Here is a 17,022-nt window from a genome sequence, read left to right on the forward strand (position 1 = left end):
ATTTATATGCATCGTGCATTTTTCTTCTTTGACACAAGCCTCATAAGTTAATCTGACATCCATTCAGGTCTAAATCTTGAACAGTATTTCTTATTTGGTATTAAAAGCCTAGTAGTTTCCAAGATTAATTCCTTGAAGGCTTCCCATTTAGAATTTCCTTTATCTGCAACTTCTTAATTCATGAATAATCACTGCTGATAATCAGATCAAGGGTATTACTCCCTCTGGTTGCCCTTCGAACATGTTGCTGTAGAAAACAATCCTCCAATAAATCGATAAGTCAAAGGCAGTGCTGATCAAAGGCAGATATTGCTGGGATATCAGAGACATGGTATCACACAGATAAGCAGTGCAGAATCGGAATTTGGGGAGTACAATGTGTACAGAAAGGATAGGAGGGAGGAAGGGTTATGCTGTTAGTCAAGAAACAAAATCTAAGGAAGTGCATCCAGATCACATGAGTGGATGATGCAATGTTGAGTCAGTTTGGTGTGAAAAACTGGGAAAGGCAAAATGAGAGTAGGGGCGTGTTATAGGTGTAATGCCTCTGATGAGTAAAATGAACAATGGTGCAGAGAAATAGTGGGGCAGTAAATCAGAATATCTTGTAATGGGGGATATTAACTTCCCAAATATTGACAGGAACTTGTGGATTAGCACTTCAAATTCATCAAATTTATTTACTATACTTCTAGCCTTGGTGTACATGCAAATATAGATGCACCTGTTATATCTCTAAGTTATCCTAACACAGCCCATTTACAGGCACCGGACCATTTATCCAGCTTCCAGAAAACTGGAATTACCAGAAAACCAGCTATTTTTGAAACCTGCTAGTTTCGAATCTGGCGGGCTTTTTATTGACAACATTCAGGTGCGGAATATAGCAAGCATGAATCATAGCAATCAATCGCACATCAGTTTCAGTATGACAGCTGCTGTGTACACTTGCTCCTCTACATCTATGTGATTATTTGTCCTAATTTATTTTAATTTTCATTTAATACCATGTCTAAAAGGAAACATTTTGCGCTCAGTATATTGAAGAAAGTAGAGTTACTTATGAGACTCAATAAAGATGCTTCAGTGCGGCATTTGAGTGAGGAGTATGGTGTTGGTACATCTAGTATGTATGATATCAAGAAACAGATACTACGGTGACACTGATGTGCCTAAATTAATGGAGAAGTGAAAAACTTGACACCAGTCGATGAGGGTAGACGTGGACAGAGTGTTGCTTGAATGGATTAGGTAATGTCGGAGTGAAACGTTTCCACTTGATCATTCCATTATAATGGCCCAAGCTAAACTTTTTCACAAGGAATTAAATTTGACAACTCCATATAAATGTTCATCTGGGTGGTTCAACAGATTTAAACAAAGGTATGGCATTTGCAAGTTGAAGGTTTCTGGAGAAAAGGCTTCTGCAGACCACGATGCTGCAGAGGCACATTTAGATGAATTTGCCAAGTTGGTTTCTGATGAGGGACTGTCAGCTGAACATGTGTACAATGCAGATGAAACTTCTTTATTCTGGCGTTACATACCAAGGAAGTCATATGTAACACCAGATGAGTCAGCACCAGCAGGGTATAAGAATTCCAGGGAACAACTTAAGATTCTTGCATGTTCCAATGCAGCCAGCACCCACAAGTGCAAATTTCCCATTGGGAAAAGTCAGAATCTTAGGGCATTTAAGGGATGCAGAGTGTTTCCTGTGATTTGGATTACAACACAGATTTTCAACAATTGGTTTCTAAAGAACTTTATGCCTGTATAAAACACAAGAGGTTTTCATTAAAGAAAAACCGAAGTATATGAAACAACAGAATTTGCAGGACATATTTCCAAAGATCAACCAGAAACTTTGAAGTGAAGTTTAGCCTGAGTCTCAACCTTCAACCTCCAATACCTGTGCTGCTTCTCTTCCTGTACTTGCCACCCCAGATGATGAATTGTCTTTAGATGAAGAGTAGTGGATTATTATTGAGTAAACAGAGACCCTGCTTTAGAAGTGTATTAATTTGTATCTGTTATATATAATTTTGTTCTTTACTTTTCATTGTTTATTTTATATTTTAAGACCTTAAGCCTTGGTCCAGAAATCTGGGTCACCTCCTGGTCCCAAGCTTGCTGAATAAATGGTCCAGTACCTGTATTTACTTCTTCCATGAAGATGCCATGCAGCTCTTGAAATCCTGAGCAACTTGCTCTCCAGGCTGCTGCTCTTTACAATAGCAGTGCAAGAATCACTTTCTCCTCAGCCTTGCACTGCTTCTGTTTTAATGTATTATGGAGCTGTGGTCATTCAAATTTTAAAACTTCTGTGGAGTTTTAATTTTCAGTGGAGGGTAAAAAAATAAAAATAAAAAATATATATACATGCGTACGCACACACAGTATATATAAATAAGAATAACTAAACCCGTACTAGCAATATTATTGTTCATACTAGTACGTGTTTGTTTTTTATTTTTATTATTGTTAACTATTAAACTCCATGGCCCCTCTTTTATTTTTTTTTCTAACAGCAATAGCTCTGTAACCATTCAGAATCAAACATTTGTGTAAACTTTTTATTTTTTTTTTGTCCTGAGTTAGTGTTAGTGGTAAATTATACAAGAAAGCAAACTTATACAGCATTAACCAAAGGGAGGGTGGGGAATTTCACCTATCCATCTCCTCCACTAGTTTGTCTAGTTCTTCCTTGAATTTACTCAAGCTATCGACCACCCATTGGCTGAAGGCAAACTTCCACACATCTGTTCTGCAACAATCCTTCCTCAATTTGTGTTCTTTAGTGTGCATGCTTCGACGAAGAGAAAGAATACCATCAGCACTGAGTTTGTTCAAGCTATTCAAAGCCTTAAAAACCTCAATAGGATTGCCTTGCAGGTGCCTAGTTTCCAGATTTTGCAGTACTGAAGCCTTTCTTGGTGAAGGCACCCCCATTGTTCTGCCTCACCAGTCTCCAGGGCCATATTCAGGGGTGGGCAGAGGGAGAATATGATCCCCCCTTAACCAAAAATTTGAATTTAAAGAAAAATAACGCAGGAGGCATTCTACAAAAAAACTCAAACGCCTGGTCGCCACGCCCCCTTACGATGTTACCTGGATCTAGTTGCTCTGCCCCGCCTTACAGTGATACTTGGATATGCCACTGCCAGTCTCATTGCCCTTTATACCTGTTCCAGCAGCTCTATATCCTGACTAAAATGAGGAATTCTGACATCTATGAAGTACTCAAAATGTGGCCTGACTATTGCTTTATACCAGTGGTTCCCAAACTACTGAGATTTATGGATCCCTTCAAAAATTTTTGTGGACCCCCTATATATACATGTGCACACACACAGCAAAACGTAACATGTCAACTGGAACATCCAGCACATGTCTAATGCTGTCCTTCAGATCTCCCAGAATTTGACATATTTCCCGATACACCTGGTTCTTCAAAAAAACCCACAACCAGAAGTTGCATGGGACGAGGTCCAGTGATCAGGGTGGCCAAGATGTTTGGAAACAACAAATGATGACCCACTCATCTGTAAAGTGTTGCCTTAACAATCTTTAGAAACAACGGCGGATGTGATGCTGTGTACCACTTTGCATGAATATGGTATCCTGAAGGCACCCACGTTGTTACAGTTCTAGTATTGCAAAATTTGCCAACATTTCATAATATTGCTGTCCAATGATGGAACAGGTGCCAGGTCCAGTCTGTGTTACCTGTTCAAAAAAATATGGCCCAATCATGAATGTGGCTGGAAGTCCACACTACACATTCACTTTTGGAGAATGCAATGGGACCTCTTGGATAACTCAAGGGGCTGCACAACTGTTCAAATGCAACAGTTGTGCGCATTCACTTGTCCATTTAAGCAGAAGTGGACTTAAACATTCCAAAGGATGTTCCATGACCAAGTGATATCCACTGTCATTCACGCAGAAACTGAAATGCATATGTGAAACGAATATCTACATCACCATGCTTTAGCTGCTGTAGCACGTGCATCTTGTAAGGATAATACCACAATGCCTGACACATTACTAGCCTTACGGTGGAATATGGCATGTCCACTTAACGAGAAACAGCTGGCACACTTGCACTGCCACATGGAGATTGACTTGGTAAATCCATGACAGCTATAGCCACATCAACACAAAAGGAGTCCACTCGTTTTCGACCACTACGTGGTTGAATGCAAAGATGTCCTGTCACTTCAAATTTTGCAATAATTTTGAAGACTGCAGTCATAGGTCCACACCTTATGCGCTTCTGATGATGGAATTCTCTGATAGCCGCAGCTACATTGTTGCTGTTATAGTACAGCTTCACTAATAGTGGGTTTTGCTGCAATGTTGTTGGCATTCCAGCTGTAGTGCAGGCAAATATCAACTGTATGATTAGAAGAGGCTACTTTTATACAGTACAGTAGAGCTGAGTAGTGGCACTAACTTAAAATTATGCAAATAACTTGCGTTATTTGCATAATCATAACTAAGGTAGTTACACACCATACAGTGACAAATTTTGTAACTAATTTTTTTCTTCCAATAAATGGCGAGCGCATTCTTTATTGTACCTGTCGTCCAAATTTCTCTTTAGTACAAACTTTAGAACTTGTAAGATCTGAAAATCTTACAAAAATAAAATATTTTTTTTTGACTTCTGAAGTTAGTTTTCCTTTTTGGATTCTTGCCGTTGGGAGAAATGGTAATAGCGTCAGTTTCAATAAACAAGAATTATCCAGTAAGGATTGTAAAAATTAAAAGGTAGGAGGAACGAAAAACAGAAAAATTAGCTTTACATCCGTTAAAACAGAAAACTGACGGAAAATACTATGGCAAGCCCAGCGGGAGGTTCGGCGCAATAAACAACTTAAAGTTTATGAGGGGTCACACACCGGAAACGCATTCGGCAAAACGCACACACAAGCCTCTAAAAATAGACGCGATGGTCTCCAGTGACACATTTGTGGTTTGTCTGAAGTGCTTTTGAGACAAGCTGTGATGACACAGGAGGAGTTGTTTTGATACATTCGGCCTACATGAAAGAGCTCAACGGATGTCAACAGGTAGGAAATAAAAAAGGAGAGGGGTATTGTGAATCACGTGCTACAGGGCTGGCTGACCTGCCAACAAATGAAAGGATAAAAATGAATATAGGAAGGAGGAGATTGGTAGAAATACTGTGGAGAGGCGTGACAAACTGGGGAGAAAAATTTGTGGATGGAGACGGACAGAGGGAGAGTGATTCAGTGGGAGTAAGTGGTGGTGTAGAAGAATAAATTAGTGAGTCAGAGTTGGAGAAGAAAAGAAAGGAATGAGTTCTTTTAGATAGAGTAGCCGGTGGAGAAAAAGTGGCTAAGTTTTAATGTGTAGTCAGTATGAGGGGTAGATAAGCTTTAAGTGAACAGTTAAGTCGTTGATCTAATAAGTTAGTGAGAGAGGCAGTCGAGTAAGTGGAAAGATGAAGTTGAGGTGCAGAAGTCGGTCAGACAGTCAGTCAAAAGTAGACTGAGTTTCGAAGTGAGAGATGAACACATGCCATAGAAAAGAGGGAAAAATTTTCAAGATCCTTAAAGTAGATGAGAAGGAGTCAACTCCATTATGAAGGAACGAGATTGCCTGATATTTCTGAGAGCAATTACGCTGGAGCTGATGAAATCCGAAGCCGGACAAAAAGAGTACAGCCATTCTGATCAGATGAAATTAATGCGTCCTTAAGAAATAAAAGGTACCCAAGAAGGAATCCAGTATCTTGCGTCGAACTCCCCCAGTGATTGTGAGATGCGACCCAGATAGAAAAGATCCCCGACTCGCTTAGAGAAGGATGTACCGTGAAGTCTGCCAAGTTATGTAAGTAAGTGATTAGTTTGCTTAAGTACTCTCACCATCTCACCGACTATAGACACCTGATAACCAATTTATCAGAACTTTTGATTGAACACATATGTATAAGTAGTACTATATTGTAATGAATAAGTTAGTGAATGTTATGAACTGAAGGACATTACCCAGGGCAAGTCAATATATATATAAATAAATTTTGGAAGGGAATAGATATAAAATTTTTGAAGTGATTGATACTTGTTAATATTTGGAAAAAAAAAAAAAAAAAAAAAAAGTGAATGACTAAGTATGAATTTTGGAAGGGGATAGACGGATGTCAGTAACCCCCGAATGTGCAAGTAGTTAATTGTAGAAATTTGATAGTAATAATTACCTAGATTAGAGAAGGTTAGAATTAAAATTAGAGAATCTGTTAGAAAACAGAGTAATGATTTATACTGAAATTAAGAGTATCAGAGCTTTATCAATTTGGAGTAGGAATTGTTTTGTAATGAAAGGAGAATGTTAATAGATTCTTTTGAAAGTCAATTGAACTCAGGAGTAAGGAAATAGAAACATTTTGTTAGTTAAAAAGAGGAGATAGTTGATTATGATTTATGTAAAGGAAATAGCCCTCCTTGAGTTTACTCAATAGGCAAAATACCTTGCTCATATACATTCTGTTATAAGAAGATGAAATTAAATCTATTTGGTCATGAGTTTAATAAATTTCTTTTGTTTGATGTATCTATGTAAAAAATGTCCAATAAACTGATATTTTTTTATACAACATTTGTGTGTGTCTCTTTGTTGTTCTGTGTAAAGGCCTATCCAAAGGGAATTAAACACTTCAAGGAGATTTTCCCTAGAACTTGGAATTTTCTGTAAAGAAATTGTCAGATTTGCAAGTGGGGATAAATATAAAAAAAAGGGGATATATACGAATATTATAAAATATAAATATAATATATAAATGTAAAATATATATACAAACCAAAATTAAATCAAAAATCTCCCCTTCCCCCCACAAACTCTTTCCAGAGCCCTCTACGTAGGGATACTTTAATTTTAACAACTCTGTATACTAATTGTATCAAAATAAGTAATGTTCTATAATGAAATTCATTTTGATTCTTTTAGTATATTTTTAAGAAAATAAACACATTACTTGATACCCACTGGGGTCCATACTCTAGTTTGGGAAACACTGCCATAGACAACCAAACCCCATGAGAAATCCTGGCAGTCTGTCTGCACTACTCAGAGAACTTCATATCTGACCACACAGTTATCCCCAGGTCCTTTTCCCACTGAGTGTAGTACCACACAGTTGGTACATTACACTGGGATTACTGCACCCCCATATGCAATGCCTTGCATATGTTAATATTAAAATTCAGTTGCCATTTTTCAACCCATCTGCCTAATTTTTCTAGATCTGGTTGCAGCAGTATACCTTCATTATTGTCATTAATAAATACAGAAAACAATAGGACCAGCCCCAAACCCTGTGCAACTCCACAAATAAAATTAATCCACAAAGAGCAGTGTCCGTTGTCAACCACTGTCTTCTCCCACTCAACCGTCCGTTTATCCATTGCAGTAACTTGACCTTAATGCTACATTCCTCCAATTTATACAGCAGTGTTTTATGTGCAATGGTATCAAAATCTTTCCTGAAATCCAAGTATATGATATCAAAATGATTTTTTGCATCCATTTCTTTTGTCGGGGCATCATAGTATCCAATCATATTGATCAGACAAGACCTCCCCTTAATGAACTCATGCTGTGACTAAAGTATAACTGCATCCTTGTCTAGATGGTCCTGCATCACTTCTTTAACCAGTGATTTCATTATTTTCCCTGGAACAGAAGTTAAGCTAACAAGTCTGTAATTACTCGTGTCACCCTTTGATCCCCTTTTTGTGAATTGGGGATACATTCTCACATTTCCAGTCCACAGGAACTTTCCTTGTAATCCAAAGATGTGGTCATAGTTATGGCTAATAGTTTTTTATCTCCTTTGCTGTGTCCCTTAATATAATTAAATAGATCCCATCCACCCCCAGGTGCCTTTATGTTTAAATTTGGCAATTTCTTTTTCACCTGCTTCTCAGTTATTAAAAGATCATAGCTCCCTGTTAGACATTGATAAACGTCTGGTATGCACCTCTCTAGAGAATTCATGTGTGAATGTGGATGCAAAATACCCATTTGGTTGGTCAGCAGTCTGGATCATCATTTAAACAATCAAATGTTATACATCCCCTTCCTTCTAATCTTTACATATGTAAAGAAGTCTTTGCTGTTTTTCTTTGCATCCTTTTCCAAAGATTTCTCATAATCTGCATTAGCTTGCCTACCCTCCTTTGACTTGATTGCAGACTAGGTTTTATCTACCCATAGGATTCTGTATGAACTGATATTTTTTATGAATCCCGTGTATTTTTCTTCTCTTCCATGGGTCTCATTAGATCATTTAACATTTATTTAGGTCTAAGCCTTAAATAGTGTTCCTTAATTGGTATGAAATGCTTAGTAGCTTCTCTGATTATTTCCCTGAATGTTTCCCATTTAGATTTGTGTTCGTAACATCATTAGTTCGTCCCATTGTATAGAATTTAAAATTTTATACGATTCTATAAAACTATTTTAAATTCTATACCGCGATCACTGCCACCTAAGGGGGGGGGTGCCTCTGTAGCCAGGTGGGCAGGAGCAGCAGTGCATAGCACACGTTTCTTGATTAGACCGGCGTTAGAGCCCGTGAGCCACCAAATACTGAGGATGCGGAAAGGTCAGGGAATGATCACCGCATATTCCCGGAGCAATATGGCCTTAGTTGCTAATGCTCCTAAAAACCAAACAACAACAGCCACCTAATGGTTCTTTTATCAGCAGATTCGTAATGCATGAAGAATCACTACTGATAATGAGATCAAGAATACTGCTGTCTTGTTGCCCCCTCTAACATTGTACTTTAGAAGAGTCTGAAAAATCCACAAAAGTATGGCTTACTTGTTCTGAGATACCCAGTTCATTAACAGTAATTGTGACATGTGCCACCCATAATAAATGGGCCTCATAAATTCCTCTTTCTAACTGTAAGGACTTCTTAAATAGCTTTTTTTCTTTTTCTTTTCACACTAGATTGAGCCAGCCGTTGTTAATTAAACTGTTATGCCCAATGAGCTGTGAAGCTTCACAGACTTAATTTATTACTCTAAATTTGATTTAAGAATGAACACTTGATATGCTATCATCACAGTAAAATAATTTTAGGTCATTAATTAGTTTTTACCATTATATTTAGGTACCGATTCACCTATATAGCAGTAGATCCACAAGTAGAAACAGCTGATGGAAAGCACTATGATGTTCTCTTTATTGGTACAGGTAAGGTACTTAATTTTATATTTCCATAACAGTTATATATTTAATATCCTTAAATTAGAACGTCTAGTTCTGTCTTCTTTGATATGGAAAAAGTATGCGATACTACTTGGAGGTTTGGCATCTCAAAAGACATCGTCTCAGTCTTAAAGAGCAGCTCCCCCCTGTTTTTATTAAATTTTTTAGGCAATCTGTATTTTTAAGTGTAAGTTCAACTCCCTTTTACCAAGAGGAGGGAGTACAACAAGGATCAGTTTTAAGTGTCATGCTTTTTGCCCTCAAAGTAATTTCCATTAGAGAACAACTTCAACTGTAAATAGCACCCTCTGTATTGATGACTTTAGCATAGTTTCTCAGTCATGTAACGTGAGAGTTGTTGAAAGACAACTGTAATAAGCCATTGATCACTAACTCTTAGACACTGGCTAATGAATTCAGGTTCTTGCCACAAAAGACCATATGCATACTTTTTTGTTGTAAGTGTAATTTTCATCCTGAACCTGGATTGGGGCTTGGAAAAACTACAGGGTGATACGAAAGTCTCCATACATAAGGAAAATGGTCACTTCTTTTGACAAACTGTCACTTTATTCACAAAACATGCCTTACATGGTTGCCATTCCTTTGAAAACACACATGGATATGTCTCTCCCACTCACGTTGAATTTGCATTAATACATCTGGTGTTATGCACGTAATTGCATTTTGCATTCATTTAGGTGATTCATGTTTCGTATCTTTTCCTGGTACACCTTGGCTTTCAAGTGCCCTCACAAGCAAAAATTGAGTGGGCTGATGTCTGGAGACCTATGAGGCCACTCCATGGGATCTGACCATGAGAATGATTTTTATGCACCCTTCTTTAGACAGAGGCATTTTAGAAGGATACCCAAAAGCAGCAGGGGAAAAAAAAAAAAAAAAAAAAAATCATTCAAACGTCTCCATAGATAGAGACGTTTGAATCACCCTGTACTATTCCAGTAGTGGTAGACCCAAAATACTTGGGACTCATATTGATAAAAAGTTAACCTTTCTTAAACTCCATACAAAGTGCATGAGAGGCCTGAATATTCTCCAGCTCTCTCCTATGTTTCTTGGGGTACAAGTAAATAATACACAACAAAGTATACTGCCAGTGGAATGGGCAGACAAATAAATTATCAGATAAAGCTTATAATTGAAACATGAAAATCTAGCCTGTGTTCGAATCATAGTGAGGAAGTTGTTTTTGCTCATCTCCTTATAGGACACTTTCATCTTACTTTTTCTTTCTGAGGGCAGATGACCCAGAAAGATGACTGTGTTAAAATATTTTATAGTTAAAATGAGGTTACAAGACTTGCACATAGGATCTGTGCGAGTCTTGTAACACCATTTTAACTGTAAAAACATTAATTTGAATTTAATAATTTTACTGGTGCACGCAATACTTTTTTGATGCTTTTAAACATCTGACTGAGCTTTATACACTCAGTTATATTTTATCAGAAAATGACCACGTGTTGTGTTAAATATATATATATATATATTGATGCAGTAACATTTCTGAAAATGTTACAAAAAAAATTTTCTTTTATCTAATTTATGGCATGGTCAATAGCACACTATAGCCTCAGTTGCTTTTGCCCCAGAAAAACAAATCAGTCAGCCAATCCTGAATTATATTGTACAAGACATTGCTGATACATGTGACTTTAGGCATTCAGGAGCCTTAGAAAAAACATTTCAAAATGTCATCAGCATCCTAATATGAGCTTTACTTTTAAAAATACAATGAAAAAACTGACAACTAGTCATAGTTGTCATGAATTGCATAATAGCCTGACACAGTACTTAATCATCGACTGTCTAGTATATTCTAAAGAATGGTAAATATTTTCTCTCACTTGCACACACTTACTTGGTCTTCTCTATATGACTTGTCCTGGTAATTATGCAAAACTTTGAAGAAACCTTCATCTTTCTTAAATTAATATTTAAGAATGGCTGCATTTATCAGATATCAAAAATCAGACAGGTTGCATTATTTTTGACAGGTGCAATATGGCCCCAGTAGCTTTTGTACCACTAGCTTAATAACTAACATCGTGAAACAGTGGCAAGGCAAGAACAAGTCAACAAATTAAGGTAATTGGGGGGGGGGGGCACTCCAGCAGTGGATCAGCTTAAGCCAAAGCAGAGAACAAGAGCATGTTCCTCACCTGCATTTTTGTTTGGTTAGTTCCAACAATAGTTTATACAGGCTTTGTAAACTACCATCAGTGGCATTTGATATTTCATTAGACATTCTGCTCAATGCATAACGTTCTTTCTAAACAAACCTGATGTAACACTGTCTTTAAAATAAGTTAGGAAAAGTAAGAAACCAAGAAAAAGGGTCAACTCATCAGCAACATTGGTAGCAAGAGTATGCAGGATGAATTGGGTGCTAGTTTGTTTGATAAATTCAGTATCTCAAGCTCTTACTTCTATATAGTTTTTTTATTTGATATTATAATTCTTCATCAAACGTATCATTTAATGGCAATGTGTAATATTGCTCCATTCTAATTGCTGATCACTATTATCATACAGACATCAGTTAGTAATAGTCGCCACAAGAGAATCTTGACAAAACAATACAAATTGTCACCCCAGGGGACATTATCTATCTGGATACATTGTAATGGGCTATGTTTTCATATGATCCAGAAAAAATCACATTGATATCCACTACTGGTATTTATAGTTATGGAATCATTTAAAGTTTAACTTCTCAGTAATACTGTATACAAATAAAATGCCAGTGATTCATAATCCTTTCCAACACTTCCACACATTAAATCCATATTCTATCATACTCCTTTAAAACAGTTACTTCCTCACCCATATTTGCTTTTTTTATTCATGCTTGTTATTTTGGGAAGTAGTTGTAATTTTGAATATCTAATATTCTCTTGATAGAATATCCATCATATTACTTAATGAAACTTAAGAAATTAAGATTTTTATCACCTTGAAGTATGTGTTTTAATTTTTGTTTTTACTACAGATAATGGCAGAATAATAAAAGCCATTAATGCTGGTAGTGACTCAGCCTCAGGAAAGGTCTCAACTGTAATTATAGAAGAAATGTTGGTATTTCCCAGTCATGCTCCCATAACTAATTTATTGGTGTATCGTATACCTGACCATGGAAAATTAGTAGTTGTTTCACGAGAAGAAATCAGAACAATTCCTCTTCACAGATGTGATAAAAACATTAGTACCTGTGGGTAAGTTTCTTAATATTTTAAGAAAATACAACAGAAATAGGTAACCCTCATGTAACTTATTACTTAAAACCTAATTTGTTGGCATTGATTTTCATTCTAAAATCTTGTATTTAAGAATGCCAGGTAGTAATAACAAAAATATTGAAAAGCCAGTTATAATGATTAAATCAATATTAATGAAAACACAGCTGTTGACAGCTAAATATTAAGTACACATGGTGCTAATTATAAAAAGAAAAAAAGGCTAGTTTGGGAGTTAAAGTGGCAATACAACTTATAAATAATTGTATAATTTAAATGTTCTTTACTTTGTTAGTGTTGATTTAGCCAACACTAACAAAGTAAAGAACATTGTTAGTGTTGGCTAAATCAAAAAATTAGATTTTTGCTCCTGAAGTTTTTAATGCTGTACAATATCATTTATTCCAGAGTAACTGGGGACTTACCACTTTTGGAAATGTGAAAAAAACTGATACAGCAGTAACAAACTGAACACAATGTAACCTACCAAGAGGCCAAAAAATCCATACATGCCCTGAATACTAACAAGCTAACTTATGGCCAAGTAATCACAAGATATGCATCAGTTGATACCCAAACAGAGGTAACCATACCACGAAGCGAATCATTAGCTAAATGGGCAAGGTTGGTATTGGCTGCCACACCAACAAACCAAATGACAAGCAAACAAAACAAAGCAAAGCTATAAATATGCCAATTACATTACAACCGGATACTATTCTAAGCAAAAACTGCAGTATTTACTACTCCTTACTCGAACCAGACTGCACCAAGATCACCAGATTTTAGAGCTCTGTTCACCAATGAGAAGATGGATACAGAAAAATCTTATGCTCTAAGAAGGGAAAGGATAATCTTTAGCAACATCGTTGAATCCAAATTGTTTAGCAAATTTTTCCGCTTGAGCCTTCAGATTGGATAGTATTGAAAATCTAGCACTTCTTTGTGTGGTGAACCATTGAAGCAATGCTTCATCAATGATTGTAACCTTGCACTTTCCGAATTTTTTTTTTTTTTTTTTTTTTTCAGTTATGTTCTTTTGATTTTTTAAGGAGTCCTTATGTGCTGTAATGTAATGATTTAGTTATGTTCTTTTCAAATGCTGATATGTAAACATCTTTATTCTTCCACAATGTCAATACACTTGAAGAGGACAAAAAACTTTTTACACACTTCAACATTTTTTGTACCACGTTCTATTTCACGAATAATTTTGACTTTTTTGCGAATTGAGACTTTCTTTTGTTAGTAGACATGTTTCCGAAGGAAAGGTTCATTTCTAACTGATTTTATACATTAAAATTATAAAGTGATCTGCATACAAAGTTCTTAGAAGTCCCAAAATGCATACAAGATCTGTAAATAGGGTAATGCAACAAGCAGAATGGCAATGCACTATTGTATAGCCCCCATCCCCAGAAGGACAAGGTCATAAACCGGCCGCTAATCTTCAGGCGGTCTTAAAGCTAAGTCTCCCTTTTCATTTTTCTCTATTCCAAGAATTGGGTATTTTTGACTACCCGAGCAATTAAGAATGTTTGCATAGTTACCAAAATTTGTTCGGTATATGTGTATAGTACACTTGGTTATAACAGAGAGCGATTGTATGAGAATACGCATAAATTAAAATCATTATCGCTTTTTGCTCGTTACAGCCATGATCTCATTATAACCAAGTTCGACTGTATATTGGCAAGAGTGTTGTCCACAAATCCATGCAATCTAGCACGTGGAGTGGCAGCACAGATAATCAACTCTCAGATACCTTCAATCGGCCCACTAAAACAAACCTTGCAGTTTCTGCACAAGTCAACGTTAAGGTCTATGCTCGGCAACCACATATCCTCTATTTGAATCGACTAGTCACAGCAATCCACTTGGAAGTGATCATTACCCTATAATATACCACAGTGATAGCAGCACCGTTTCTCTCTCGAGAAACGGTTCCTTAACGTGGCGAGAGAGTTTGCGTAAGTTAAAGAAACTGAAAGCTATACCGTCAGGAGCTATATGCTCCCAGAAGGGCCTCCCATGGCGGAAAGGTTTCAGTGGAGACATCAGACGAAACCAGTTTCAAAAGGTCCACACACGACCTTTTCAACTAAACTGTGATCCAAGAAAGCAACGGGAAACTAATTGGATTATCCTTCCATTGAAAACTTCAATGATAGCAAGCAAAATAAACCACGGCCCCGAGTTTCGGCGTCCCTTGAATGGGACAGGGGTGCTAAGAATCTCCGAGCTTGCGTCGAAGAATTTTCTGAAACTAGCTACATGTAACGTTAGAAGCCTACTACAACCAGGAAAACTAGCCAATGCTTTACAAGAAATGGAACGCATTAACATCAACATACTTGGGCTAAGTGAAACCAAATGGCCTGGAACAAAGAAGTTTATATCAAACGTCCACCATGTCTTCTGTTCCGGAGGAGAAGAGAACACCAAGCAGATGTACGGCGTCGCTTTCGTTCACAAACAACTGGCCAACAAAGTCACCAGTTTCACTCCAATATCGGAATGAATCGCACTACTACAGTTAGCAAGCAACAAGATCAACCTGAATGTGCTCCAGGTCTAGGCACCAACAGCGGACAAAGACGATCAAGAAATTGAATTGTTCTACGACAAGCTAAGCAACACTTTAAAGTCGCTGAAGAAGCACGACATTACGGTCATCCTCGGTGACTTTAATGCCAAAATCGGTCAAGGAAAGCTACGAAACATAGTCGGAGAACATGGCTTGGGGACACGGAATGAATGAGGCGACAGACTCTTCCAGTTCTGCCAAGAAGAAAAATTTAGCATTGCCAACACTTGGTTTAAACTACCACCTCAACGACTATACGCCTGGACCTCACCACAAGACTCTAACCCAAAGGTCGTGGGTTCGATTCCCGCCTCGGGCTTGGATCAAAGTACTGCAAAAAACCTTGGGAGGTGCAATATGGCCACAGAAGCCGATGCGCCAACAACTACCAAAACAAAAAAAAAAAGACTAACAACAATATCGTCAGGAACCAAATTGACTACATCTTAATCAACATCAGATATAAGTCAAGTGTCCTCAAGGCAAAAACTTACCTTGGAGCTGACATATCATCAGACCATAACCCAGTAATAACAACACTACGTCTCAAATTACGAGCAGTCAAATGCACAAGCACAACAAAAATAATCGACCTGGAGAAACTGAAGAACAACGCCAACAGGCGACAAGTACAGCTTCATCTCAACACTACAATCAGATCGATCGAAGCAGTAACAACAGACGTGCAAGCGTTCGGGCGTTCACTCAAACAGTGCATCAATGAAACAGCAGAAACCCTGCTAGGACATCAGGCATTGAAAAAGAAACAACGGTGGATGACCCAGCACATACTAGACCTAATGGATGAACGGAGACCATTCAAAAGCAACAACAACTGGGAAAAATGCAAAGAAATACAACAAAAGATCAAACAGGAAATCCGGAAGGCGAAGGAAAAATGGATGGAAGTTCAGTGTGCAGAAATCGAAGACCTAATCAAGAAAAATGACAACTATAACCTGCACAAGAAGCTTAAAGAAGCTGGAAACATCTACAAACCGGCTCCTATCCCAAGCTTATATACGGACAACAATCAACCTATACTAAGCAAACAAGCCAAACTCGACACCTGGAAGAGCTATATTTACAATCTGTTTGGCACCAACAGAAAACCGGCAGAAACACAACAACAAACACAGGAAGACAATCTCCACATATTAACATCTGAAGTGGAACATGCCATCCGAATAACAAAGCCAGGCAAGGCCTGTGGACCTGATCAGATTCATGTGAAACTGCTGAAACAACTAGACTACAGCAACATCCAACAACTAACGAAATGGTTCAATCAAATCTACAACAACAACAACGACATTCCATCCGAATGGCTCCAATCCATCTTCGTGGCCCTACCAAAAAAGGCTACCAGCTGGAAATGCGAAGACTTCAGGCTGATCAGTCTAATGAGCCAGGTGCTAAAAGTCTTCCTCAAGGTGATTCAGCAAAGGATAAGATGTAAGTGCGAAAGTGCACTAGGAAACACACAGTTCAGATTCTGCAGGTGACTAGGCACCAGAGAAGCAATTTTCTGTTTATAAATATTGCTACAAAGGTGCTACGAACATCAAAAAGACGTGTATATATGTTTTATTGATTACGAGAAAGCCTTCGATTCAGTAGACCACAACCGTCTAATTGACCGACTGAGAAAACGTGGGCTTGAAAACAACGATATCGACTTTATTACAACTCTCTACTGGAATCAAACAGCCCAGATTCGGTATGACAACGACCTGACAGACCCAATTCCAATAAAAAAGGCGTCCGGCAAGGCTGCCCATTATCTCCCATTCTTTTTAACATCTATTTGGAAATGATCTTCGACCAAACACTGGCTGACAAGAACATCGGCATAAAAGTTAACGGACACTACATCAATAACTTAAGATATGCCGATGACACAGCACTAATAGCGGATTCAGAACAAGA

General features: G+C 37.6%; 1 protein-coding gene across 10 annotated transcripts in view; it reads left to right on the top strand.

The window, feature by feature from the left end:
- The window catches only part of Sema1a (semaphorin 1a), a 699,485-nt gene that overhangs the window by 510,250 nt on the left and 172,213 nt on the right, over positions 1-17,022 (top strand). For all 10 annotated transcript variants that reach the window (XM_090377935.1, XM_090377936.1, XM_090377934.1 and 7 more), the window contains 2 exons: positions 9,152-9,234; positions 12,263-12,485. In XM_090377935.1, coding sequence (XP_090234061.1) covers positions 9,152-9,234; positions 12,263-12,485 — 306 coding nt within the window. The remainder of the gene's footprint in view (positions 1-9,151; positions 9,235-12,262; positions 12,486-17,022) is intronic.

Source organism: Mastigoproctus giganteus, chromosome 7 (genome assembly GCF_048544385.1).
Source record: "Mastigoproctus giganteus isolate SK-2022 chromosome 7, ASM4854438v1, whole genome shotgun sequence".
NCBI lineage: Eukaryota > Metazoa > Arthropoda > Arachnida > Uropygi > Thelyphonidae > Mastigoproctus > Mastigoproctus giganteus.